The sequence below is a fragment of the Oryctolagus cuniculus genome, chromosome 10, assembly GCF_964237555.1.
Source record: "Oryctolagus cuniculus chromosome 10, mOryCun1.1, whole genome shotgun sequence".
Taxonomy (NCBI): Eukaryota; Metazoa; Chordata; class Mammalia; order Lagomorpha; family Leporidae; genus Oryctolagus; species Oryctolagus cuniculus.
The window spans coordinates 113,883,403-113,911,243 of NC_091441.1; the positions used below are offsets into that span (position 1 = coordinate 113,883,403).

General features: G+C 53.1%; 2 protein-coding genes across 17 annotated transcripts in view; one reads left to right on the top strand and one right to left on the bottom strand.

Moving 5' to 3' along the window:
• The window catches only part of NR2C2 (nuclear receptor subfamily 2 group C member 2), an 83,763-nt gene extending 73,302 nt beyond the window's left edge, over positions 1-10,461 (top strand). For 10 of the 15 annotated variants that reach the window (XM_051852560.2, XM_070051046.1, XM_051852562.2 and 7 more), the window contains 3 exons: positions 186-285; positions 1,177-1,282; positions 2,961-10,461. In XM_051852560.2, the coding sequence (XP_051708520.1) occupies positions 186-285; positions 1,177-1,282; positions 2,961-3,287 (533 nt within the window). In that variant the 3' untranslated portion in view covers positions 3,288-10,461. Of the gene's footprint in view, positions 1-185; positions 324-1,176; positions 1,283-2,960 lie in introns of all 15 variants that reach the window. The other 5 variants (XM_070051048.1, XM_070051049.1, XM_051852567.2 and 2 more) reach the window with 1 other exon arrangement.
• MRPS25 (mitochondrial ribosomal protein S25) lies at positions 10,124-27,690 on the bottom strand. 2 transcript variants are annotated; one of them, XM_051852572.2, is made up of 5 exons: positions 27,431-27,682; positions 25,153-25,259; positions 12,365-12,479; positions 11,017-11,104; positions 10,124-10,461 (listed from the first exon to the last, which is right to left on the bottom strand). In XM_051852572.2, exons 1-4 carry the CDS (start codon positions 27,562-27,564, stop codon positions 11,017-11,019), a joined length of 444 nt encoding a protein of 147 aa, XP_051708532.1. In that variant the 5' UTR covers positions 27,565-27,682; the 3' UTR covers positions 10,124-10,461. The 2 variants fall into 2 exon arrangements, with proteins under 2 accessions (XP_051708532.1, XP_002713084.1); XM_002713038.5 differs by lacking the exon at positions 12,365-12,479 and having other exon boundaries at positions 27,431-27,690.
• Positions 27,691-27,841: the final 151 nt, after the last annotated feature.

Sequence of the window (27,841 nt, forward strand, 5' to 3'; positions counted from 1 at the left end):
CAGGGAGGCTTGGTCCAGGGGTCATGGTCCAGGCGGAGTGGGCAGTGAGGTGGAGTTTGGATGCCTGTTGTTACTTCAGCTCGAAAATGAAATTAATCTCCCATTTCTTTCCACCTGAGGCACCTCAAAGCAGCTGGTTGTATGTTACCGGCCTTTCTCAGGTGGTCTGTGACGTTGCTTTCCAGATAAACTTTCTGGCGACCGGATCAAGCAGGTCATGGAGCACATCTGGAAGCTGCAGGAGTTCTGCAACAGCATGGCGAAGCTGGATATAGACGGCTATGAGTACGCATACCTTAAAGCTATAGTTCTCTTTAGCCCCGGTAAGATATGCGGTGGGGACTTGGGACATTTTCCCTCCTGAACATGACCATGTCGAGTCATCAGCAGTATAGGGAGAGCTCTGCCAGACTGTATGTGACCTGGCGTCCTCATGAGAAGGGCTTTGTTACCTAACATAAATACATAAATTCTCCTAAACCCTTGTCTCTCTAGCCCTACCAGAACAGCAATGCATCAGCCAGACAAGCTTATGCCACATGAGATAGCGTACCACCTGCCATCCAGACTCCTTTGTTCTTTCCTTTTGTTGGTTTGTTTTGGCTGTGCGCACTGCCAAGTTCTGTTAGAATGTAGAATACAGAGCGACAGGCTGTGTGCACAAGCGGCAGCGGCCACTGCAGGTTGTACCAAAAGGACCGGCCGCAGATATGGACAGGAGGCAGCGGGGCTGTGAGGGCACGGAGGGGACAAGTGGGCTGACCTTTAACCTTGACAGGGCTGGATGCAGCTTAACCTTTCCCATGCTCCCTATTCCGGTTCGTGAACAATATGGCTGACATAAAGGTGGGAAGACTATAATTCAGTAGCTAGAAAACGAATGACAACTCCTAATTGTACATGACAGCTTGAAGATGTGTTTTCTGCAGTACTAAGAAGGCACATGTCCAGAAGCCACTCAGGCTGGGGTGTTTACTCAGGAGAGCAGCCTCTCCGAGCCAAAGCCAGCCTTCTGAGACAGACATCCCAGCTAGCTCAGTCTTGTTCTTTGATTTTTAAAGATTTTTTTATTTTTTTAGAGTGCACACTTTGATCTTAAAAACACAAAACTAAGAAGTCTGCAGACAAAACTGTCTAAATACAGAAGGGAAACCGGGGTTGCTTTTCTGTTTTCAGATCATCCAGGTTTGAGTGGCACAAGCCAAATCGAAAAATTCCAAGAAAAGGCACAGATGGAGTTGCAGGACTACGTGCAGAAAACCTACTCGGAAGACACGTACCGGTGAGGCACACGGGCACGCGCTCTTGCTGGGAGCAGAAAGGAGTGTGGCTGGAGCGGCAGTGTTGCTAGCAGCCTGCCAGGGGCTGCCTCTGAGCACACTTGGCTTCTGCAGTTGCAGACGTGCTGCTCCGGCGTGCAGGTGTCAGGTCAGAGGGGCCGGGCTGCCAGGCTGCCAGGGGTGCTGTGATTCTGTGGGCAAGGCTTCCAGCTGCTGCTCTCTAACTGGAGGGCTTGGAGTCGATGCTGGAGCTGACACGTGTGAGGCTCAGGTACCCGTGGAGACCCCCTTCGTCCCGAGTAGTTTGACGGGTCTTGGCTCTGCTCAGCACCCACTGAAGCAGCCTGCAGGACCTGACCAGACAGTTAACTCTGATCCCAGTAAAGATCTGATAAGTCGTATAAAATTCTACCCTCACAGAAACTAATGGAAAAAAGTCCCTTTATTTGGTGAAGGTTGATTGACAGTGTATTTGTAAAGGGTCGACTCAAAAATACATTGAAATAGCGTGGACTATTCAGAATGCATGGAGGACTCTCCCCATGACTTCTCAACCCCTGTGGGCCACAGGAGTTTTTGGAACCTTTGCAAATAAAATGACATTGTATCTGCCTTCTCCGCCATCCCCTATGAAGAACTGTTGGAGTAATACTGATAGTCCAGGAAGACACTCGTGTGCCCCGTGCAGGCCTCAGAACCGAGATGCGACACGTGCGGGCTTCCCCTCGGCCCCTGTACTTCTCAGAGAATGGTCTTGCCCTGCAGCAAGCTGTTCCCTGAGGAAGCCACAGGCGCACTGCCCCAGGCTCCCACGGCCACAAGATGGCGGGGACTGGCCTTGGGGGAGCTGCTGGCAGAACCACGGCTTCCTCTAAGTGATCACCTCAGCATCATCGGGGAGTACGGTGAGCTGGGGACATGGACGATGATGCTGGAATGCTACTTGTGTAAGCACTGCAGGAAAACACAGAACATTCTGGAAAGCAGACAGGAAACACCTTAATCCCATTAAAAAAGTCCTGTCCGGAGGTACCTTCTATTACTGTTTTATGTGTAGTGGGTACCATAAACTGTAGGAGGTTTCATAACCTTCTTTCATGTTCTGCACACTGAGCGAGCCCATCTTTTCCCTGCCAGAGAAAAGGTAGGTGGTTGTAGTCGGGCTGTCAGCGTGGTGTATGGTGGCATCTAGCACACACTGCTTGTTCCGGGCTGGGGAATGGCCTGGCCATGTGAGGCACTTTGGATACAGTGTCCAGTGGCCGTCCAGGGCAGGAACGTGGTAACCAACCCTTCATCCTGTGTTATTTGTAATGCTGAATGAGCACTGGAAATTAGAGCACTGTAGAAAAGGTTTCACAATCTTTATTCAGTGAGTAGGTAGCAGTCTGTCATGTGAAAATGCCATGCCCTTCCAGGGATGAATTTCCAAGTTTTTTCTTTTTGGTGGGTGGGAGAATTGTTACAAACACAGAAGAGAACATATTTGAACCCTACACGTCTGTACTCCTTGGATATTTTTTCTCATGATAGGTTTCTGATAGAATACCTGTTTGTTGAAATCAAAAAACAGGTGGGTGGAAAATGAATGTGTTGGGCTCAATTCTGCACAGTATAGACCGGGCCCAGGAACAAGAGCTGGGCCTGGAATCCCGTTCCTAATGTTGCTCCCTCTTACAGATTGGCCCGGATTCTCGTCCGCCTGCCGGCACTCAGGCTGATGAGCGCCAACATAACAGAAGAACTTTTTTTTACTGGTCTCATTGGCAACGTTTCCATAGACAGCATAATCCCCTATATCCTCAAGATGGAGACCGCAGAATACAACGGCCAGATCACAGGAGCCAGCCTATAGCACACACCGCACACCCGCCGAGCGGCACAGGACCTCCAGACCCACCCAGACACCAAGGAGAGACAGAGTGGAGGCATCGTGGTATGTGCAGATATTCCCAGTACCCGGTTTCTTCTCATCTGTTAACCCGACAACTGCAACTAAAAGACTAGTAGGATCCATTCCTCCCTAAGAAACATTTTAATGCCTTTTGATGAAGCAGATTTTGAAACAATCTTTTAACTCAATTTGTATTTAGAAATTCTCAAAGGGCAAAAAACAGAAATGAAGTTTTATAATGTCAGAGATTAGTATTAAAGAAAACTAAAAGAAACTAAGAGAACAGTATGTGTGTATATATATTAAAAATGTCCTTGGAACTAATAGCTACTAATTACCAGGGTAATGACATTAGCACTTTCTGAGCACTTCTTGATCAACGTTAGCATTTTGCCTGTGGGCAGGGCAAATGGAAAACTGTTTGTTAGTCTTTGCTGAAACGCTAAGGATTCTGTGAAAACTCAGTGGGGCACAGGAGACAATCATTTATGTTTAAGAAAAAATGGCGTCACTCCTCACCACAGGCACACACTGCTGCAGGGCTCAGTTCCTGGGAACACAAAGGCGGCTGTGCATGTCCTACACTAAGTGGGCCGGGCGGGTGGTGCTAGCACAGCTGGTGGCACCAACCCGGAGGCGCTCAGCTGCAGAGCTGGCCCTAGTCATGTTCTCTGACCTGGTCCAGGATGGGTGTGTGCAGACTCCTCCAGAGCCCGGGGCTCTCTTCTCAGGACTGTCCTCAGATGCGATTGCAGCTAGGTAAGACATTAACTGCTGGTGAGACCTGCAGTTCCTCCGCTACCCCAGCAGAGGGCGTCTTCCAGAAAGCCTCCTTCCTGCACAGGACAGGGCTGTTACATGCTGTCCACTGGGAGGAGGGCGACCTCTGCAAGGGGAGGGCCGTCCCCGAGGGCTTCCACGGTGGCAGGGCCCAAGTTTCTGCAGTCACTTGGAATGGAAGGGAGCTGCCTATGGCCTGGTGAAGGTACAGCGTTTTGGGATTTTTTTTTTTTTTTTTCACATTGACTTTAAATGTCAGGGTCTCTACAGCATCTCCAGTCTCCACTGGAATCTCCTAGCGTCCTGACACCGTGCATTCTGGTTCCCCGGTGCAGCTTGTGCCCAAGATGATATTCTTTCTCAGAAGTTAGTGTCTGGAGCGTACAGGAACAGAAGTCAATCCTAGGGAAGTTGCGTCTGACATGAGCGGTCCCAAGCTTCCCTTCTGGGAAAGTGGCATGCAGCACACTGTCGAATGTTTTGTTTTCTTTGTTTATAGCCCCAATTAAGAAAATGCATCCTGTAAGGTTAATCCTGTGCATTGTTGAACCTGCTGATCGTATGGTATCCAACAAGATGACAGTTCAGTCTCCTGCCTCGCAGGCACTCAGCCCTGGTATGAGCAAGTGGACAGGCTGAACGCTACCAGGGGCCCAAGGCAAACGAGATGCTTTATCCTGCGGGGTGAGCAGCACTTACGTAAGTCACTGCGAATGGGGACAGCACCTGCAACTTCTCAACTCCTGCTTGGGATTTAATCACACTTAAAGCAGAGAGTATATAGTGGGGATGGTCATTAAAAATGGAGAGGATTTTGTTCCGCTAGCTCAAGTTTTTAGTTTGCTACCCCTGAAGAGTACTGAACTCCATTAGGACAGCAACGTCCAGGACAGTGGACTTACATGTTCTGTGTCGTCCCCGCTTGTGGAGAGTTGCAGCAGAGGATATCTTAAGCTCGTCTGTCCGCAGTAGTTGCTTCCTCTTCATTTTTCACCCGGAGCATGTTAATCGACTCAAAATTCCGAAAATACGTGTGTCACAGTTTTTGGATCCCCGTCCTTGCAGCAGCCGGCCCTGGAGTCCTATGTCCATTAGGCTGCCCAGGCTCAGGTTGAACAAAGTGCTAAGCTCTGGGAGAACCCTGGAGCAGAATCAGTATTGCTTCTAAAGTTGCTGATTCTAACCTGGTCCTCCTCAAGTTCCTTTGCTGGCAGTGGCTGATTCCAGGGCACCGTGGTGAGTGCTGAGTACTCCACTGCGTCCCAGCTCATCGTGGCCTTTGTGCAAGGATTGCGTCACCAGACCCGTGTTAGCCACAGGTGCATTCTCTGTCCTGTCAGCCCAAAGTCAAGATTTGGAGAGTCCCGACCATGTGTCTTACAGCTCTGACAGTTCCAGGCCATTTCACCCAGGGCCGCTGTACTGTGAGCCCACTGGCACTGCACCCGTTGTGAGAAGGGCTCAGTGGCTCAGGGAGCCAGGACAGACACCGCTGTCACACTTTGGTGATGTGGGCTTTTTTTCCAGAATAATCTCATTGAGGTTAAAGTGGTTCCATGTTGAAATGTATCAAGATCACTGGTATGAGCATAAAACAGAAAAAGACCAAATTACTTAAGCAAATACCACTTTGAAGTCACTCCTGAAGTGTTCTTAAGGAAGCAATGTTACCATCTCTGGCATTTGGAATAGAAGTGTGCAATTTGGAGCGTTTTTATTGTCTAATTCCTGCCGTAAGGCCAGGGTTCGCTTTCAGATGTAGTCTTGGTTGCATGTTCCATGATTGCCCTGCACAGAGGGAGTGATGGCCAGCTTTTCGGTAGTCCAGCTGTGGTGATGTTGGTGATGGCGGCGGTGCCGTGGGTTCTCGGGCCGAGTGGCCACGTGCTCACCAGAGTGTAGTCTCTAGATGGACACACTTTGCTCTTCCGCATGTTACAGACTCTGGCTGGATTTAGTGCTTTCACTGAGGGGGGACAAAGCCCGACTCTGGTGGCTCCATTTCCTGCAGAGAAGCCCCGCTCCCGGGCGCACCCTGTGTGTCCACTTACCTGATCTCATGCGCGTGTGGAAGCTCAGTGCCCCCTTTCCAGCGTCGAGAGCTGTATATGCGGTGGGGTTAGAGGTGTTTTCCCGTCCTCTAAAGCCAGGCCCTGAAGGTGTCACTGGGCGACAGGCTGTTCTCCCGGGAGGCCCCTGAGGACGTCCCAAGCCAGCAGAGCACATGCCCCACAGGCTGCCTGTGCCCAGCTACGCCAGCGGCGGCTCTGTAATTATGTCTTAACATTGATGCGAATTTCTAAACCCAACTCCTGGAGACAGGGTTCTGGTCCTCCTCCTTGTGTGCCTCCGCTCGTGTGCACTGCACACATCCAACCCTGGGCCCATCAGCAGCGTCGTGGCTGTACAGATGTATAGGCTTGTATGACTGACTGAATGTACACGTGTCTATATCTCCTACCTGTACAGTATGTATATAGTAATGTGTATGTGTACATAGGTGTACATTATGTATACAAACATGTAGCCTTCTAGCCCGAGTTTCCTTATGTTTAAAGAGCTCATTATGATAGTCATTCATCTAAGTTGATGTGGGTGTTCAAGGTCCCTCAGCAGGAAGATTTGCCCATTTCTAAACTCCCGTTTCCCTTTTGGGGAACTTAGCTGGGAAGGGCCACAAAGTCCGTCTCCATCCTGCACAAGGGAGAATTCCCGATGGGTAAAGTGCGGACAGAGTGACTTCTTGTATTTTCTCAAGGTTCAGACAAGGGCCAGAAAGCTCTGAGAGTTCATCCTGAAGCCCAGAACTCAAGTGGGAATTTTTCATGGACTTGCCATGCTCCTTTCTGGCCCAGCTGGAATGAACCTGTGGTTAGAGCCCGTGCCTTCCCCAATGCTCACAGCACCTTTGCGGGTTCCAGAGCCAGGGGTCAGGGTCACAACACGGTCCTGGCAGCAGGTCCTTTGCACCATCAGCAAAGCCGGGAGGGCACTGCCCTGGGACTCGGCCCATGACTTCTCATCTCTGATGCCAGCTGAAAACTCCATCCCCCCAGTGTTCTTCTGAATCAGCATGATGCCAATGGCTAACCTTGGTGGCACCTAAGCCACAGGTTTTGAATTCTCTAACTGTAGGCATACAAGTGTAAATTATGATGCAAATTTTTCAGATAAAAATTGTATTTTTGTGCCCTTAAGGCTACAGAGGGCAGATTTTTTCCTGTGCAGGTCTATTATGAATTTTCGCCCTTTAGCAGGCTTTAAACGGAGACGTGGCACTTGGGAGCCAGGGCCCAGCCACTGGGAGAAATCACTGGCCAACTACAAGCACTCAGAATCCACAGGCTGCTCTTTTTCTTACAATCAGCCATCAAATGTTGGCAGACACTTCGTGAGCCCACAGTGCTCCGTGCTTTTCGTGACACGTGGGTCCTTCAGCCTCCCCATTTTGATGTAAAGAAAGCAAGCCGGTTGCTGGCCTCACCCACCTGTGGTTGTGCCATTGCCTGGCGCGACAATCACCCTGGTCAGAGTGGCTTTCCAGGCCAAATACAGATGGAAGCAGCACTGTCTCTAAATGAAAATTTAGAAATTTTCAATTTTCTTTTGGGGCTATTTATCTCAAAAGCAATCTAAGAAAAATTATTCACTTAAAAAAGAATGTCATGTTTTTATCCCAGCTGTACATATTTCAGTTAAGAAGCCAACAGTTTTTATGTCTCAATACTTGTATACATACAACAGAAAAAACACTAAACATTCATCAGCTGACAGACTGTTAGGATTTGGATAACATTTGCAAATAGACTTTTACATTAAAAATAGCTTCGGAGAAGTATCTTTTTTTTCAACCACCACATTCAAGGACTCCAACGCTGCCGCCATGTACAACTCAAGTGCTGAGATATTTTTCTATAGTTCCCCGTTCTCCCACTTACCTTGTAAACCAGTGTTCAACTAGTTTTATAATGGAAAAGCTGCACACTTTTCATAGTACCAACCATAATTTTTATCTGTAGTTTGGACTTCTTTAAGAGGTAGCTGCATTACCAGCCCTTTTAAAATTTGGGTGTTAGGTTTTCTTGGGACCGTTTCTGTAACCTCTGCCCTTCACAATATGAAATCAAAGATTGTTTATGCCATTACTTGTAATTCCGGGTTTAAAAACCTGTCCAAAGCTGTAGCTTTACAGCGTGCTTCCCCTGTGAAACCAGCTTGGTGTATGTAATGGCATTTAAAAATGGCATGTTCTTTTTAAACTCAATTTTATATCTAATCAATGTCTTCAGTCTTGAAGAATTTGCATTGTTGTGTTTGTACATAGAGTATTGCAGTGCATGAATTAGCTTTATGCATTTTATGAAATGCTGTCTCTGTGGCATTACTGTTGTGGCTTACTCCTCCCACTTTAACGAGGTTTCTACTATTAAAGCAACTTACAGACTCACATGCATCCTGCTCATCATTTCTCCCCCGGACAGCACAGCTGCAGCATTGTGGGTGATGGCTCTGCAGCTCTGCCTCAGGCCTTAGCCAAGGGTGACCTTGACCCCTACGGCCCACTTGCACATACATGTAGTGCAAACGCCTGCAGGGTGGTCGCCACAGCCACCTGGCAGGAAAGTCCCTTGGTGTGAAAGCCAGGCCCCACGCAGCACACTCACCCTGTGCGGGCATCTGCAACCTGGTTAAACCTCTCGGGTTTCCCGAGCTGGGACGAACTCAGTGTGATGTCGTCTGCCCTCTTGCTGTTCCAGGTGACAGCGCAGAGATCCCCAGCCTAGTGACAGAATTCCCTGGCAGCCATCCAGAGAGCACTAGTGACACAGTACGAGAAGGGTCAGATCTAAAATCCTCTCAGTGGGCTCATCTTATTTTCTCCCATTTATATTTTGAACCCATTTTTCATCCCAAAAAAACAGGAAGAGACAAGTTTAAATTGTTCAGAATTTCCATCTGCTGCCAGTGGCACAGTCCGTGCCATTAGCAAGGCTGGCACCACAGCAGCCTACCCACTGCCCTGGCAGGCACCAGGTCTTGGCTGCCTATGCCACAGCCTGTCACACCTGTCGTCAAACTCCCATCTTAGTTCCATCAGGCACTGGACATCTACCTGTTTCAGAGACCGAAATCATAGCCCTAAGGACCCAAAGGTGCTCACTGCAAAGCTGCAGTCGGCGGAGCGGCCCTGGAGCCACGCACAGGAGGGCAGGGATTTCTGTGGAGAAGTTGCCTAGCCCCATCCTAGTTTGAGTCAACACCACGTTAGTCAACCATTCGAGACCCATACTTCCCCCACCCTCGTCCCAGAACTCCACATGCCATCCCCCGGACTACAAACCCACCGTACAGCAGAACGTGAGCCATCCACTCACAGAAAGCATCGCAGTTCCCATCACATCGCTGGCTGCCTGCCTTCATCCCCACTGCACACTGGAGGAACCAGGCAGGGACTCGGAGCTTGAGCACAGCCTGGCCCAGACCCCAGGAAATACAGGAAATACAGGTCTCAGCCAGGCCCTCTTCAGCCCCACTGCCCTCCTGTGACCCCATAACCACTGCTCACTGTGCCCTCAAGTCCAGTCTCCTGGGAGTAAACCGCAGAGGACTCTGCTGTCTTCTGAAAGCAATGTGACAAGTAACCGCTTCCATAGCCGTGACGTCAGCAACCTCTGCCGAGACCCAAAACCTCCACCAGCAGCAACGCCTTCCTCCCACCACGGCTGCTAACCGTCCCTGGCCAGGGCACAAAGTGACGGTGTTAAGTGGCCAGCAGGCATGTGCCTGAGTGGGGCTGGCCAGTCAGCCACTAGGGGCTCATGCAGCTCTGGCCCGAAGCCAGGCCCCGCAGGGGGAAGGGCTGGTCACCTTCAGCCAAAAGTCAGTGCTGCCCAAAGGGTTGCCTTCAGATTTCTGAAAAGCACCCAGATGCCTCAGCTGGAAGGGTGTCCACACTGCCAGCCACAGACAGCTCCAGACAACCACAGCAGCCCTTCAGTTCTGGAGGGAGACCTGGTCCAAGGCAGAAGGCACCAGCGGAGTGCTACAGGACAGAGTCCGGTGTCCACAGCTGCGGCCTTACACACACACACACACGCACGCACACAGCAAGACCCACACCACGTGGCTGCAGTCAGCCACTCAGCTCCAGACAGCCCACCCTATGTGCTTTTGTTCTTTTACACCTGTATGAAGAGCTTTTATTACAAAGAGGTTTCCGGGATGTCTCCGAGACAGAACCTGGGCCGAGGGAATCCCATCCCCAGTTCCTCACTGGTCCGATGGCCCGGCCCAGCCCGCAGTAGCCTCGGGCCTCAGTCCTGGGCACTGGCTTTCAGAGCAGCTTTGTGCTTCCCCGTCATCTCCTTGGGTAACGGCACCAGCCCGGGGCAGGGCACCTGCCCTTCTACCTCACAGATGCACTCCCGCAGGCAGTACTTCCGGGGGCCGAAGTTGGCTGGGTGAGAGAGCTGCAGCTTCTCCTGTTCCTCTTTCTTGAGGGTTTCCCTGGCAGAGAGCAGAGATGGCACCAAGCATGAGCAAGACACTGCTGGGCTCTCCTGCCCCTAACCTCACCCCCAAAGCCTCTCCCCTCCCGCTCGCCCACCTCAAGCAGTGGTGGAGGGCCCAGAAGAGGAAGGCCTGCACACGAGCAGGGACGGTCACCGGGGCAGCACCTGCCTGCTGCTGTGGCCCCCAAACATCGCCGGCCCACAGCTAACGGGCACCACCACAGGGAGAGGAGCCTGGAAATGGCTCCGCATGGCTTCCTTCCCTTCCCATGTCCTTCCTCACTGGGAGGCAAAGGGCCACGCCACGGAGGGCCGGGCCGAACACGTGCCAGCTCCGAGCAGAGCTGCCCTCCGCTCTCACCAGCCCAGGAGGTGGGCCTGGCCCCTTCCCTTGGACAGCTGTCTGTGGAGGGCGGCCAAGCCACAGCCCGGGCTGCTCTGGGGTTTGGGGCTCCCTCACGGGGGTCGTCCCTCTCTCTGCCTACCCCACACGCCTTTCTTCCTCTACTTGGACGTGCTAAGATCAGGGTTAGGGCCCCCAGCAACTCACTCATTCTTCCCCAAGATTCTTCGGATGTGCTCCATGATCTCCTTGTTGCTCTTGGTTTCCATGTCCACCAGGACCTGCTCCCCGGAGTCTGTAGACAGACGGGAGAGGCTGCTCTCAGCCTTAGGAAAACAGACGCGCAGCACAAGCCTGCTTTCTGTATGTATCTAACCAGGGGCAGATATAAAACACACTTGTGTTCAGCAGCTTAGGTGATCCTAACGGAAGGACACCACGGGCCAGGGACAGCCTCCACCCCAGTCAGTGCAGTCCCCAGAACCTGCTCCACTGAGCCTCAAATGCTTTTATCACAGAAAAAAGGGACCCAAAATAGCCACAGTAATTATGGAGAAGGAAGACAAATTCCCAATTTTTTAAGTTTCATTTATAGAGTTACAGAGAATGAGGCATAGATAAATCTTCCATCTTCCAGTTCACTCCCCAAATGGGCACAAGGGTCAGAGCTGGGCCAGGCCTAAGCCAGGAGCCTGGAACTACTGCTGGGTCTGCCACATGGGTGCAGGGCCCCAAGACTTGGGCCTTCACTGCTTTCCCAGGCACGTTAGAGAGGGGCCTGGGCTAGGAAGGCCAGCGCCACAGGCAGACGTTTAAGCGGCTGTACTGCATCACTGGCCCCATCACCTTCCAATTTCACATGCACTCTAAGTGGGGTACTAGCCTAAAACACAGCCCACTGATTGTTGGCAAAGATGCCAAGATAACCCACTGAAGACATGGTGCTGGGATAACTTGCTGCTCATAGGCAAAAAAAAAAAAATCAAATCGTACCCTTTACCTAGTAGCACTTTCAAGAAAAAAAAAAAAAAAAGGTCAGAGACCCAAATGTAACAGCTCAAACTTGGGAGCTAGCATTGTGGCATAGCAAGTAAGGCTGCCCTGCAATGCCAACATCCCATCTGGGTGCTGGTTCAAGGCCTGGCTGCTCCACTTCTAATCCAGTTCCCTGGAAAAGCAGCAGAAGATAGTCCAAGTCCTTGGGCCCCTGCCACCCACACCGGAGACCCAGAGGAAGCTCCTAGCTTTAGCCTGGCCCAGCCCTGGCCACTGTGGCCATCTAGGGAATAAAGCAGTGGATGGAACACCTCTTTATCTCCTCCTTTCTCTAACTCTAGCTTTCAAATAAGTTATTAAAAGAAAAAAAAAAAAAAAAGACTTCCAGAAAAAAATCCTAGGGGCTAATGCTGTGATATAGCAGGTAAGGCTGTAGCCTGCAGTACTGGCATTCCATATGGGCGCCGGTTCGAGTCCTTGCTGCTCCACTCCCAATCCAGCTCTCTGCTATGGCCTGGGAAAGCAGTAGAGGATGGCGCAAGTGCTTGGGAGGAAGCACCTGGCTCCTGGCTTCGGATCAGCGTAGCTCCTGTAGCTCCTGCCGTAGCGGCCATCTGGGGAGTAAACCAACAGAAGGAAGACCTCTCTGTCTCTCTCATTGTCTGTAACTCTACCTGTCAAATAAATAAATAAAATCTTAAAAAAAAAAAAAAAAGATTACAGAGGCTACAATTTAAAAACTGAACAGTACTAAGTGCTGGTGAGGATCAGAGTACAATGATCCCTTGTACAGAGTACAAGGTACCTTGTACTTTGCTGAGAGAAATCCCAAGTATCACTGCCACTTTAACCAGTGAATTAAGACAAAGAAAAAGACAGTTACACTTTTCCCATCTTTATTTGCAGATGATATCACTGTAGTTTATATAGAAAAGCCTAAGGGACCTAGCAAATAACAACTCAAAGAAATACGTGAATTTGGGGCTGGCACTGTGGTGTAGTAGATAAAGCCTGCAATGCCAGAATCCCATAAGGGTGCCAGTTCGAGTCACAGGTGCTCCACTTCCAATCCAGCTCTTTGTGATGGCCTGAGAAAGCAATAGAAGATGGCCCAAGGCCTTGGGCCCCTGCACCCGCATGGGAGACCCAGAGGAAGCTCCTGGTTCCGGGTCAGCAGAACTCTGGCTGTCTCAGCCAACTGGGGAATGAACCAGTCAATCGAAGACCTCTCCCTCTCTCTCTGCCTCTCCTTCTCTGTCTGTGGAACTCTTTCAACTAAGTAAATTAATTAAAAAAAAAAAAGAGAGAGAGAGAGAGAGAGAAATAAGTGAATTTATCAAGGGCACATGACTCAAGGTCCACATACAGTTGGTTGGTTGTTAGCCGCAAACAACTGGAAAATAAAATGTCATAAAAATACAATTTATAGGTGTGGGGAGCAACCCAGACTGGACTGAGTTACTGGAATTAAGACTTATTCTATGCATCTGCTCTCCCACAATATGGCGCTGGGAGAGGAGAAAACAGCTTCTACGCAGCTGCCTCTTGCCAACTTGAGTGATGACCTCCAGGAGCTGATCCTGCTCCTGATTGGAGGAGAGCAGCGTACTCGGCGTGTGGGCAGCCGAGTTGGGATTGGCGGAGGAGGACTATAAAGGAGGAGAGAGACAGCATGCACCAGGAACATCTAAGGGGAACATCTGAAGGAACACCTGTGCAGCCCCCGAGAGAGCCGGCCGGCGGTGTGCCGCTCCCCCGCGGAAGTGGGGAATGTGGCAGGGGGAACCGCCCTTCCACGGAGGTGGAAGGACCAGCAGCCAACCTGGGAAGAACCAGCAGCAAACCCGGGGAGGGCCGAGCAGACGAAAGAACAGCGCAGGGTCCTGTGTCGTTCCTCCACGAAGAGGGGGAGCGACAATAGGGGCCAGCACCTACAGTGCCAGTCATCTGATATAGGCACTGTTGCAAGTCCCAGCTACTCCACTTCCAATCCAGTGCCCTGCAAATGTCCCTAGGAAAGCAGAGAGAGATGGCATAAGTGCTTGTGCCCCTACACCATGTGGGAGACCCAGAAGAAGCTCCTGGCTTTGTGTCAGGCCTCGCTCTGCCACTGCAGCCATTTTGGGAGTGAACCAGCAGACTGAAGACCTCTCCCTCTCTGTAACCCTTTCAAATAAATCTTAAAAACAACAACAACATTTACAGTAGTCACAAAACATACTTGGCACTGTTAAAAATGCTCCCAGGGGGCCAGCCTTGCGGCGTAGCAGGTAAAGCCGCCGACAGTGCCCACATCCCATATGGGCACCAGTTTGAGTCCCAGCTGCTCCACTGCTGATCCAGTTCTCTGCATTGGCCTGGGAGAGCAGCAGAAGATGGCCCAAGTCCTTGGCCCCTGCACCCACGAGGGAAGACCCAGAAGAAGCTCCTGGCTCCAGATCAGTGCAGTTCTGGCCATTGTGGCCAATTGGGGACTGAATCAGCTGATGGAAGATTTTCTCTCTCTCTCTCTCTCTCTCTCTCCTCCCCCCCTCTCTTTCTATGCCTCTCCTTCTAACTCTTGACTTTCACATAAATAAACCTTTTAAAAAATGCTCTCAACATTCTCAAAATAATCCATAATTCAATTCCAATCAAAACCTTAGCAAGAGTTTGTCTAGGACCTGGCAAACAGATTTGAGAGTTTCAATGCAACTGCAAAGGGCCTGGCCTAGCCAGAATAATTCTTGGAAAAAAGAGAACCAAGCTGGGCTTCTACCACCTGCTTTCAATGGTGGTGTTACGAAGCGAGGTGAAGAACCTCTTCTCCACCCAGGGCCATCTGGCTATTTCTGACACCATTCACAGGCCACACAGTCACCACTTTAAAAATTAGCCTGCTCGGGCCGGCGCCGCGGCTCACTAGGCTAATCCTCCGCCTTGCGGCGCCAGCACACCGGGTTCTAGTCCCGGTCGGGGCGCCGGATTCTGTCCCGGTTGCCCCTCTTCCAGGCCAGCCCTCTGCTGTGGCCAGGGAGTGCAGTGGAGGATGGCCCAGGTGCTTGGGCCCTGCACCCCATGGGAGACCAGGAAAAGCACCTGGCTCCTGGCTCCTGGCTCCTGCCATCGGATCAGCGCGGTGCGCCGGCCGCAGTGCGCCGGCGGCGGCGGCCATTGGAGGGTGAACCAACGGCAAAAGGAAGACCTTTCTCTCTCTGTCTCTCTCTCACTGTCCACTCTGCCTGTCAAAAAAAAAAAAAAAAAAAAAAAAAAAATTAGCCTGCTCAATCAACAGAATGGGAGAAATTATTTGCAAACTATACAACTGATAAAGGATTAATAACCCAGGGGCCAGTGCTATGGCACAGCAGGTTAACATCCTGGCCTGAGGCACCAGCATCCCATGTGGGTGCTGGTTTAAGACCCAGCTGCTCCACTTCTAGTCCAGCTCTCTGCTATGGCCTGGGAAGGCAGTGGAAGATGACTCAAGTCCTTGGGCCCCTGCACCCGCATGGGAGACCCAGAGGAAGCTCCTGGCTGCTGGCTTCGGATCGGCACCGCTCCGGCCGTTGTAGCCAATTGGGGAGTGAACCATCGGATGGAAGACCTCTCCCTCTGCTTCTCTCTCTGTGTAAATCTGACTTTCAAATCAATAAATCTTTTTTAAAAAAGGATTAATAACTCAAATATATAAAGATAAACTAAACAATAAACTACCCATTTATTAAATGGGCAAAGGACTTCAACAGATACTTTTCAAAAGAGGAAATCCAAATGGCCAACAGACACATGAAAAAGTGCTCAAGATCACTAGCCATCAAGAAATGCAAATCAAAACCACAATGAGGTTTCACCTCACCCTAGTAGAATCCCCATACAGAAATCAACAGACAACTGCTGGCGAGGATGTGGGGACAAAGGTACCCTAATCCATCATTGGTGGGAAGACAAACTGGTGCAACCGCTGTGGAAGACAGTATCAAGATACCTCAGAAATCTGAATACAGACCTACCATATGACCCAGCCAACCCACTCCTGGGAATTCACCCAAGGGAAATGAAATCAGCATATGAAAGAGTTACCTGTACCCCATGTTACTGCAGCTCAATCCTCAACAGCTAAGACATGCAATCAACCCAAATGCCCATCAACTGAGGACTAGATAAAGAAATTATGGGAAATGTACTCTATGGAATACTACACAACAGTTAAAAAAAAATCCGGTCATTTTCAACAAAATGGGTGTATACCTAGTGAAATAAGCCAGTCCCAAAGGGACAAATACCATATGTTCTCCCAACCTGTGATAATTAATAGAGCGCCTAAAAGGCAATCTGTTGTGAAATTGACACTTTGAGAAGCTGTGACTCGGAACAGCCCTTGTCTTGACTATTCAACAGTTTTTTCATACCCTTTGTTGAACTCTACTTAACATAGTTAATTGTATGTGTATAAATTTAATTGAAAATAGATCGTGAAGCCAGCACTTTGGCTCAGTAGGTTAATCCTCCACCTGCAGCACCGGCATCCCATATGGGTGCCAGTTCTAGCACCAGCTGCTCCTCTTCTCATCCAGCGCTCTGCTGTGGCCTGGGAAAGCAGTAAGATGGCCCAGGTCCTTGGGCCCCTGCATCCGCGTGGGAGACCCGGAGGAAGCTCCTGGCTTCGGGTTGGCACAGTTCCGGCCCTTGCGGCCATTTGGGGAGTGAACCAGCAAACGGAAGACCTTTCTCTCTCCCTCTGTCTTTAACTCTACCGCATATAAATAAATAAATAAATCTAAAAAAAAAAAAAAAAAAAAACTTAATAAAACCTAAGAGTGGGAGTAAGAAAGGGAGGAGAAAGGGGGGTGGGAGTGTGGGTGGGAAGGTGGGCAGAATCATCATGTTCCTAATGTTGTAAATACGAAATGTGTGAAGTTTCTAACTGTGAAGTTGTACGGTTCTGCATACATTTCCTACAGATGGACTTCTAAGGGTACAGTTTAAAAACTTGCCAAGCTAGTGCCATGGCATAGCAAGTAAGGCCACCACCTGCAGTGCTGACATCTTATATGGGCACCAGTTCGAGTCCTGGCCACTCCACTTCTGATCCAGTGCCCTGCTATGGCCTGGGAAAACAGTGGAAGATGGCCCAAGTGCTTGGGCCCCTGCATCCAAATGGGAGACCGGGAAGAAGCGCCAGGCTCCTGGCTTCAGATTGGCCCAGCTCCAGCCAATTGTGGCCAGCCGTTGTGGCCATCTGGGGACTGAATCGGTGGATGGAAGACCTCTCTGCCTGCTTCTGTAACTCTGCCTCTCAAATAAATAAATCAAAAAAGATGAACTAAACTTGCCAGTTAAATATAAGAAGACCAGCCTGGGAGCCGGTACTGTGGCTCAGTGGGTTAAGCCAACACCCACAATGCCAGCATCCCATTTGGGTGCTGGTTCAAGTCTTGGGTACTCCTCTTCTGTTGCAGCTCCCTACTGATGCACCTGGGAAAGCAGCAGAAACTGGCCCAAGTGCCTGGGCCCCTGCACCCACATGGGAGACCACGATGAAGCTCTTGGCTCCTGGATTTGGCATGGCCCAGCTACGGCTACTGCAGCCATCTGGGGAGTGAACAAGTAAATGGAAGATCAATCTCTAACTTTGCCTTTCAAATAAACCTATAAAGAAAAAAAAAAAAAAAAGTCCTGCCTGCAGCTGCCTTGGCAGGGCCAGACAAATGATACCACAGGCCATACATGGCCCACGGGCCAGATACTCCCAAGCCTGTACATGAAACCACCAACGGCAGGACAGTGTGGTATTAGCCTAAGGACAGAGGTCCGCCAAAGAGGATGAGCTGTTCAGAAACATAGGCCAAGACTTCTTGGGCATGTGGTTAAACAGAACACAATTTACCAATGGGGCTTTGCAGTACAGTGGGTCTGGATATATTCACAGGATAACCACCAGAACATTTTATGCCTAAAGAGAAACCTTAAGATCCATTAAGCAGTGCCTCTCTACTGCCCTGCTCCTGCAACCTTAGTTCTGCCCCCAGCTCCACCTGCTGTGCACACTGCACTGACAGTCCTGTGTACCTGGCTTCTCACTGGAGATCAAGTTTCCAGGCTCATGTGGTGTGGGGCAGGGTTTTGTGGCTGAGTAACATTCTACCATTTATCCATTCACGGCCAATTGACTTTTGATAAAGATGCCAAGAAAATTTAACGTGGTAAAGTAGCTTTTCAACCAATATTACTTTTTTTACTTAAGATGTATTTATTTCAAAGAGTTATGGAGAGGCAAAGACAGACAGGTCGACATTCCATACCCTGGTTCACTCCCCAGATGGCCACAAGGGGCCAGGGCTGAGCCAGGAGCTTCACCTTAGTGTCCCACGTGTGTGGCAGGGCCCAAGAACTTGGGCCATCCTCCACTACTTTTCCCATGCCATAGCAGGGAGCTGGAATGGAAGTGGAACAAGCAGGAGCCCATACGGGATGCTGGCGTTGCAAACAGTAGCTTTATCCACTGCACCACAATGCCCGGCCCAACAGTGCTTTAACAACTGGATTTCCCAAACTTAAGAAAAAAATTAATCTCAATTCCCATGTAATACACAGAAGATAACTTGTACAGATCATAGGCTGAAATATAAAATCTAAAATTCACACTTCACAAGCAAACATAGGACAAAGAAAACATTAACTGTAAAGGAAAAAATGGATAAACCAAATTCATCAAATTTAATACTCTTGCCCTTACAGACACCATGAAGAGACCCAGAAGAAGCATTCAGCATAGCAGCTGAGACACAATTTGGACGTGCACATCCCCAAATGGGGGCCCAGGTTCAAGTCCCGGCCCTGCTCGCGGCTCGCTTCCTGCTAATGGGTATTCTGGGAGGCAGAGGCGATGCCGCAGCGCGTGCTTGGGTCCCTGCCCCCCCCCCCCCCACAGGAGACCCAAGACCATGGCTTCAGCCTGGCCCAGTGCTGGCTACTGTGGCCAAGTTGGGAATAAATCAGAGGATGAGCTCATCTCCTTTCAAAAACAGAAGTTTTTGTATAAATAAAATGAAAAGCAGGCCACAGACTGAGAAAAGCATCACAACTCATGTACAGATGGCTCCTGATGTGACGGAACCACCATGATGGCAGGAAAGCAATGCGCACGCAGTAGAACCTTCCCCGGACTGTGCATTTGAGTCTTTTCTTGCTAATGCCGTGTGGTCTGGTCCTCCGGGAGGCTGGGCAGTGGCAGCGAGCTTGGCTCCCCGTCAGCCCCCGGTCACCACGGAACACTCCCAGAGCTCTTCAGTGCACTGTGTAGCTGCGCCAGGACGCCCGGTAAGTCAGGTGGACTCAATGCCATTCCCATCTAAGATTATTTCAACTGAAGACGCGCTCAGGAGAGACCCATGGTAAGCGGAGGAGCATCTGTATCTGACAAAGGAACAGCTGAAAGGAAGTGGACGGAAGATCCAAATGGACTCTTTACAAGAATGATGTGGCCAAAAGGCTCATGAACCAGAACGGTGGGGACGGGAATCTGGTGCAGTGGTGCGACACCAGCTAGGACACACACCCTGTTTCAGGGTGCCCAGCTTCGAGTCCTGGCTGTGCTCCCCATTCCAGTTCCCTGCTCCTGCACACCCTGGAGGCTACAGTCATCGGGTCTCTGCTGTGCATGTCCAAGATCTAGACTGGGAAGCCAATCAGCACATCAAAAATGAAAAAAAAAAAAAAAAACCTGTGAGGATATACAGGACGTACTCTTGTCTCAAAAAGGAAAATGACACTCATGAGGACATACAGATTAAAACGTCAGTATATTGAAAATTTTAAAAATATCTATCTTTTCTGCCGGCGCCGCGGCTCACTAGGCTAATCCTCCGCCTAGTGGCGCCGGCACACCGGGTTCTAGTCCCGGTCAGGGCACCGGATTCTGTCCCGGTTGCCCCTCTTCCAGGCCAGCTCTCTGCTGTGGCCAGGGAGTGCAGTGGAGGATGGCCCAGGTGCTTGGGCCCTGCACCCCATGGGAGACCAGGAAAAAGCACCTGGCTCCTGGCTCCTGCCATCAGATCAGCGCTGTGCGCCGGCCGCAGCGCACCGGCCGCGGCGGCCATTGGAGGGTGAACCAACGGCAAAAGGAAGACCTTTCTCTCTGTCTCTCTCTCTCACTATCCACTCTGCCTGTCAAAAAAAAAAAAAATCTATCTTTTCTACCTACCTTTATTTCTGCTGTGAAATAAAGAAAGCCTCAAGATAACACATAAGAAAAAAAAACAACAAAGCATCAAGAAAATGAAACTTGGCTACAGATTACATTCCTATTTTTATTATAATGTTTTAACATGAAATTGCTTTGGACATAGCAAGTTAATTTGAATGGCTGCTATGTCTGATACTATCCTGTGTGAATTCTATGTAGATTTTTTTGTACAGATTGTAACTCCAGGAATCTTTTCTGTAATCTTATTAAATCATTTTGGTTCATGCTGCAGATACTCTCATGTGTTCCTGAAGTGTTAATAAAAGATTAAAAATTTAATGGAAAAAAAAAAAAAAAAACTTCAACGAGGGGCCAGTGTTGTGGCACAGGCTTAGCAATGCCAGCATTCCACATAAGTGTCAGTTCAAGTCCCAGTTGCTCCATTTCCTACCCAGCTCCCTGCTAACATGCTTGGGAAAGCAGAAGATGCCCAAGTACTAAGGCCCCAGGTACCCACATGCAAGACCCACAGAGTTCCAAGCTGGCTTCGGCTCAGCCCAACCCTGGCCACTACGGCCATTTGGGAACGCATCAGTGATGAAAGGTCTCTTTCTGTCTCTCCTCATTTCTGTAGCTTTGTCTTTCAACTAAACATAACCAAAAAACTCCTGTGAAAAACACCCAGTAGAAAGGCTAAAATTTCAAGGCCTTCAAGTGAAGGACACAGTGACGGTCCCCAGAGATGTCCACACGCCAGTCCCCGAGAACCTGGGAATGTGTTGTTTCCAGTGCGAAAGGGACCGCATCTGTGATCACAGGTAAGGACCGTGAGATGGGCAGCTTACTCCGGCTTAACCAGCAGGCCAGCCAAACCACACGGGTGCTTCCAATCAGAGCAGCTCAATGGCTGTGACGAGACAGAGACCTAACTGGGGAACATGGCCAGCGGGCAAGGCTGCTAGCTTCAGAGGAGCCGAAATGAGGACACAAACCCAAGACCGCGGGCAGCCTCCCACAGGCCAAGAAACAGCCTCCTCCCCCTGCAGCCTCCACGGAGGATGGTTCTCCTGAGCTGAGCCGAGTTCACTCAGGACTAAGCTCACCGACCCGACATTCAGCGCCTGTGCTGCGCTAACCACCGAGCGAGCGGTCAGCACCGCGGCAGACTCCCACAGCTCACAGGACCAGCTGCAGCAGGACACCCTGCAGGCTGGGAGGTCAGCAGAGCCTCCCCTGGGCCCTGCAACCCCACTCCGGCGTATAAACCCAGAGCGCCGGCCCTGTGTCCACAGCAAAGACCTCCTCCACACTACAGCCTCCTTCTCGGCAGCCATGGAGGCACCCTGCTTGCTTGGGTTTCAATGTGCAACCCCAAAATTCTTACGTCAGAAACTTAAGCACCACTACAGAAGCTGAGAGTACTGGCGGTGGAGCCTTTGGGAATTAGAATTAGGCGCGATCCCGAGTGTGTGGCCCCGTGACGCCATTTGGGACCCTATACAGACAGGAAGCAAGCCCCAGCCAGCAGCTCACCCTGTATCAACATGGGATGGCCTCCCCAGCGTGACACAGCACCAAAGCCCTCACCAGGCATGGGCTCCCAGGCTTTCAGCACGGGCAGGACTGAGTGTCTGACTGTGAAGTTACGAGTCTTCGGTCTGTGTTAGCTGCCAGCCCCCATCAAACTGGGATCTGCCCAGGCCAGCGCTAGAGCTTCCCACACAATCCAGCTGGCCAAGATCTCTGCAGCCGCGCCACCACCTGCAGCTCCTCCACCCACACCCACTCAGTCCACCCCCAGCTGGCAGACCAGAGACTTGCCCTGCCCGCCCGCCTCCAGGCCCCTCCCCCCATTTTCTTTGGTTTATGAAGATTTATTTCAAAGAGCTACAGATAGAGACCGAAAGAGGTGTTCCATCCACTGCTTCACTCCCCAAATGCCAGCAACAGCCGGAGAGCTAGCTCATCTGAAGCCAGGAGCTTCTTCTGGGTCTCCCACACAGGTGCAGTGCCCCAAGGACTTGGGCCATCTTCCACTGCTTTCCTAGGACACAGCACAGAGGTGGATAGGAAGCGGACTCGAAATGGCAACCATATGGGATGCCAGCACTACAGGCCAGGGCCTTAACCCACTGCAGCACAGCGCCGAGTCCCCACTCCAGATCCTCTTTCTTTACTTCTAGCTATCTTAGCATCTCTCATCAGCAGGTGAGTGCAGAATTGGGGCACTAGTTGGCAACAAGCAATACTTCGGCAGGGAGAACCCCAGGGACCCCATGAGTCAGACGCTCAACAAGACACGCGGGAGGTTCTGTCTCTGCAGCCTAACAAGACACCCAGAGAAAGGACTGACCAGGAAGCGGCACCAACCAGCCTCCTGCAGAGGGCGCAGTCTCATGGAGAACAGGGACCCCCCACCCTCGACACTGGGCACCAAACCCTGCGCACTGCCTGACAGGTGAATTACACCTCAGAACTCAAAACAGCCCAAAACGGCACGGCCCACTCCCGTCCCTCCAGCGGGGCCCTGCTGCTGCCTGCACAACATGCGTCTCACGTCCTCCGTCTCCTGCGGCTGCCATCGAGCCTCCTGACACCTGGACCTCTGTCTCGGCTCCCTGCAAGACATGAAGCGCCTTCCCAGGATCCAGGGAGGAACTGGGCACTTCCAGTCGACACTTCACTGCGGTTTCAAAGACGTGGAAGGCTGCCGTGGTGCCTTCCTTTGAAGTGTCACAAGCACGGAGGCCAGCGCTATGGCACAGAAGGTTAAGCCACGGCCTGCAACGCCAGCGCTCCATATGGGCGCTGGTTCAAGTCCCAGCTGCACCTGGGAAAATAGCAGAAGACAGCCCTGCCACCCATGTGTGAGCCTGGGATGCAGCTCCTGGCTTCAGCCTGGTCCAGCCCCAGTCATTGCAGCCATCTGGGGAACGAACCGGCAGAGGGGAAGGTTCTGTCTCTCGTAACTGCCTTTCAAACACATAAATCTTGGGGGGGGGGGGGGGGAAGAAAAGAAAATGAGAATGACACTTGCTCAGGGAGAACATGACCGAGTGAGGAGTGCGGCCAACCTGGGACAATGACCCGAACAAGCACCACGCGCCTGAGCAACATGGGGAGCGTGCACAGGGCCGTAGCCCACGCGGACAGGCAGGACTCCAGGATGCAAAGAAGATGCACAGGAAGTGGAAGGTACCAGAGGGATTCCAGGGCCAAGGACCCAGCGACCATGGCCACGCCCAAGGTCTCATTTGCAAAGAGGGGTGGTTCCCCAGAGGCTCAGCAAAGCCGCACAAAGCTCATGCAGGCGACAGACAGAGTCAGCGAGAGCAGGGGCTCTGACCCCAGACCCCAGCTTCCCAGAGACGCCTGAGCCGGCGCAGGGCTGCTGGAGCGTCTGGAGCAGCCGAGGCCTGTCTGCTGCGTGCCTCGTAGGACCTGCTGCTTCAGGCTGTGAACGTGGCTCCTGCCACACATGCCTGGCCCTCCTCTCTGAGCCCCCGCTGGAGCCCCTGCTGCAGCTGGTGGCATGGTGGGGGCTCAGACAGCCGTGGGCTGCGGCAGAAGCTGGAAGGGCCCTGGGTCCACACAGAGACATGCCAAGGGGGCCACATTCCCACCATGGGCTGCCTGGACCCATGGGGAAAGGCTGAGGGAGACGAAACCACTCGCTGTCCCAGGGCCCGAATCAGCGGACTTAGACCAAGATCGCCCTGAAGACGACCCAGTGGTCCAAACACTTCAGCTTCAGTCTGGCAGCCCACCTGACCAACCCTGGACCCCGGCAGCTCGCACCGCCACCGGCTCCTTTCCACCAACAGCCGTAGCATCCAACCCGCCCCGCCCCCACACTGCACCCTCCTGCCGGAAAGAGCCTCCGAGCCAGCAGCGCAATGGGGAGCCTAAGGCTGCACTATGTGGGGGCGGTGGGAGCCACGGTGCCCCGCCATGGCACTTTCATATGGGCTGGGGCAGCGGCAGGGGCAGGGAAAGCGTCTTCCACACGTGAGGAAGGCCACCATGGCAAAAGACTACCATGAGGCACACGGCTTCCTTCCCTGAAGAAAGCCTTCACCCAGCCTGAGGCCCAGGCAGTCCTGTGCCTCCACCCAGGAACCTGCTCCCTGCGGGCCCCTCCACACCACCCCAGGCTCAGGGACCTGCTCCCTGCTCCCTGCGGGCCCCTCCACACCACCCCAGGCTCAGGGACCTGCTCCCTGCTCCCTGCGGGCCCCTCCACACCACCCCAGGCTCAGGGACCTGCTCCCTGCGGGCCCCTCCACACCACCCCAGGCTCAGGAACTGCTCCCTGCGGGCCCCTCCACACCACCCCAGGCTCAGGAACTGCTCCCTGCTCCCTGCGGGCCCCTCCACACCACCCCAGGCTCAGGAACTGCTCCCTGCTCCCTGCGGGCCCCCTCCACACCACCCCAGGCTCAGGAACCTGCTCCCTGTGGGCCCTGCACACCACCCCAGGCTCAGGAACCTGCTCCCTGCTCCCTCAGGGCCCTGCACACCACCCCAGGCTCAGGAACCTGCTCCCTGCGGGCCCCCTCCACACCACTCCAGGTGTCAGCTCTGCTAGTCACACACTGCCCACCCTGCCTCTCCCAAGCTCCAAAGCTGTCACGCCTTCTCCAGAGGTCCAGGCGTGGGCTGCCCTGGCCCGTTTGACCCCCTGCTGCATCACAAGGCTGGGCTGGGCTGGCCGGGCTGGAGCACCTGGCTCACAGCACAGCGCCAACCTTCCTCTCGCACTCGCTCACAGTAAGGAGATGAGGAAGCCCCCTGCCACCTACACGCTCCTCAGCCTGGAGTGGCCCCAACATCCCACCACATAGCCCATAGTCTCATCTTGCCCTGCAGATTGGACTTGTCCTGGCTCACTTTTCTTGAGCATCAGTGGCAATAAATCCTATCTCAGAGGTGGCATGGATTTAAGAGGGAAAAAAACCAAGACTGTGCAAAAAAAGGCCCCCTGCAGTGGGAGGCAGGGACAACAGGCAAAGAGGCTGGGGGCGGGGTTCAGATTTCAGCTCCACTGTGCACGCAGTTTGTGGATGCGGAGGTGGCCCGAGTCTGGGCGCTTGCATCACGGGCTGCCCCGGCAGGAAGGAGGCTGCTGATGTCCTCGCCATCTGAGCCAGGCCAGGCGCCGCACCAAGGCCCTCACTCACCCAGGTAGAAGCGCAGGAAGGGCGACGGCGTCATGTTCTTGAACATCGTGATCTGCACCCAGGGGTTTCTGTACTGGATCTGAGGTATGTTGAAAAACACAAACTTCCTGCAAAGGCAAGAGACGGAATCTACGACATCGTGCTTACCCTAAACTTCTGTGGACACACGTATTTCTCCAAAGGAAAACCAGAGGTCGTCATTCTCCTAAGACCCTGGCCCCAAAAAGGCTGAGAAAAATCACGGACAGGTGCTCCGATGGCGCCGGTGCCTGAGTCACCCGAGCACATCAGCAGGAAGCTGGACGTGGGGCAGCGGGACTTGAACCGGAGCCCATACCGCACGCTGGCACTTGCAGGCGGCGGCGTAACCGCTGCCCCACGGCGCGCGCCCCAAGCACAAGCACGGGTCTCGGCACCTGCCATCTGATGCAGGGCCTCACCGAGGTGCACTGCAGCATTCTGAGCGAAGGGGCAAACCACCTCCACGCCCCTGCGGAGGTGCGGTGCTCCACAACCACGCCTGCGTCACCGTGCCGCAGGCCCTGCCCTCCAGCGTGGCGCTGGGCGTGGGAGGCACTGGCAAGAGACCTAAAGGATGGACAGCATCAGGGACGCCTGCCGCCTGCAAGAGCCCTTCTCTCCCTCACTGCTGCAGGCCCAGGCCCAGGTTCTCTGCGCTGTTCCTGCCGTCTCTGCCAGCCTCGCGCTACTTTTCTAGGCAGGCCTCTGTTAAAGGTGCCGCAGACGAGCCTCAGTGACAACCCTGCGTCCACCACACCGACCCTCACACTAGGCACGCAGAACCCGTCTCCGAGCCAGCGGCGTGGCTGCACTCCCGGCTGGTGTGACGCAGGCCAAGCGGCTGCTGTGCGCCTCATCAGCACCCCAGGGGGCAGCCGGCAAGACGGAAGCTTGCAGGATGTGTGCAGAAGGCTGGAAGAGACAGAACTGGGACTGAGGACACTTCCAGAGCCAAGGCGCTGAATCCGCAGCTGAAATCAACAAGGATAGTGAACGGCAAGAAAAACAGAAGGATTTCAGAGATCAAAAAGCCAAAAACCACTGTGCATCTGGCTCCACTTCCCAAGCTGCACTGACTCCAACACTGACTACTGTCCGATGCAGCACTCACAGATGACTCTACGGGGACAACAGGGGTGGCCATCAGCAGCCAAGTCTTCCTCCTCCCTCGAGGAGTCAACAGGTGACAGCCAGAGCTACAGAGAAAATTCTAAGTCAACACACTTGCAGTTCAAGGCCTAGCAGACCACAGCTACAGGGCTGGAAGCCAAGGCAGAATTCACACTCTCGGGCTGGAGGCCCCGGCTCCACGCCCACCATGGAGACCCCAGAGCCTCCTGTCAACAGGGCAGGCCATAGCCGCGCAGGAAGTTCCAGCGCCTTCAACGACTAGAACACAAATGCAACAGGGATCCGAAAACGGCTTTGCTGAAGTTTGGGAGGCAAGGCAGTCAACAGCAGGTGGCAGGCACTGCGCTCAGCTGTCTGAAAATTCTACAAGGCTGGACTTCTCAGCTGGGCAGTAACCTGCCCCAAGTCACCGGGGCAGTCGGTGCAAGAAGCCAGGCTGCACACAGAGGGGTCTGGGCCTCCACCCCGCGCCGCTGCCAGCCGGTTATCAGCGTCCCCGGATCCTGGAGCCCAGGGCTCCGTCTTGAGGACAAGGGCACGGGGCAGAGCCGAGTAGGGTCTTGGCCCTCAGACATTCAATCGCAGCTGATGCCCCAGACGGCTCGCGCACGGCGGCTGCAGCACTGGTGCCGGGCACTCAGAATGGAGCAAGGCCCCAGCACGACATGCCGAGGGCACACGAACAAGCCAGGGCTCCGGCCACCCAAAAAACCGGAGACGTAGGTAACAGTCCGAATTGAGCACTTCTCCAAGGGTAACACCAGGGTCCCGGGAAACCCCAAGGAGCTCCCTGGTGAAGATCACCACGGTTAGCAGCCGCTACGGGTCTCACGTCACTCCGGGGTCGCCCTGGGACACCGGGAGGAGCCGGGGGCGCAGCCTACCCGTCGCCCCAGACCCCGACAGGACCGGCGGCTACCCCGACTCCCGACTCGCCCGCCGTCGGCCACAGAGCGCTCAGGGGGCCGCGCGCTCGTCCTCGGCCCCCGGCACGGCAGGGCCCGGCACGGCAGGGCCCGGCGGCCCTCCCCGCATCCGCCTCGGCACCCCGGGGCTGCCACCGGGCAGGCAAGGCCCAGGCCACGATTCGCCCGGCATGAGGCGGCCTCCCGGGGCTCCCACTGACCTGGCGCCCTCGCCCAGCTCCCCGCGCGTGTTGTAATTCACCGTCATGACCTTCACCGAGTCCTTGAACACCACGTTGCCCTGCCCCAGGTACTGCAGGGTGCGACGGATGGGGAAGCGGCCCTTCATAGGCATGGCGGCGGTGCGAGGCCGGCCGCAGGGCGAGCGGCGCGCGAGAAAGTCTCACACAGCAGCAGCGGTGGGCCCGGCCGGCCCTCGCGCCGCTTCTCCCGCGCAGACTCACGGGAAACACCTCCCGGCGGGCCGCGCGGGGCAGCCTGGGACTTGTAGTCCTGGCCAGGTGGCCTCGGGCAAAGGTGGGTGCTCGTGCGCCGACAAGACACCCACCTGCTGGCAGGCTCCGCTCCGGAAGGTATTTCTAAGTAGGCTCAGCTATTAAATCTAGGAGTTC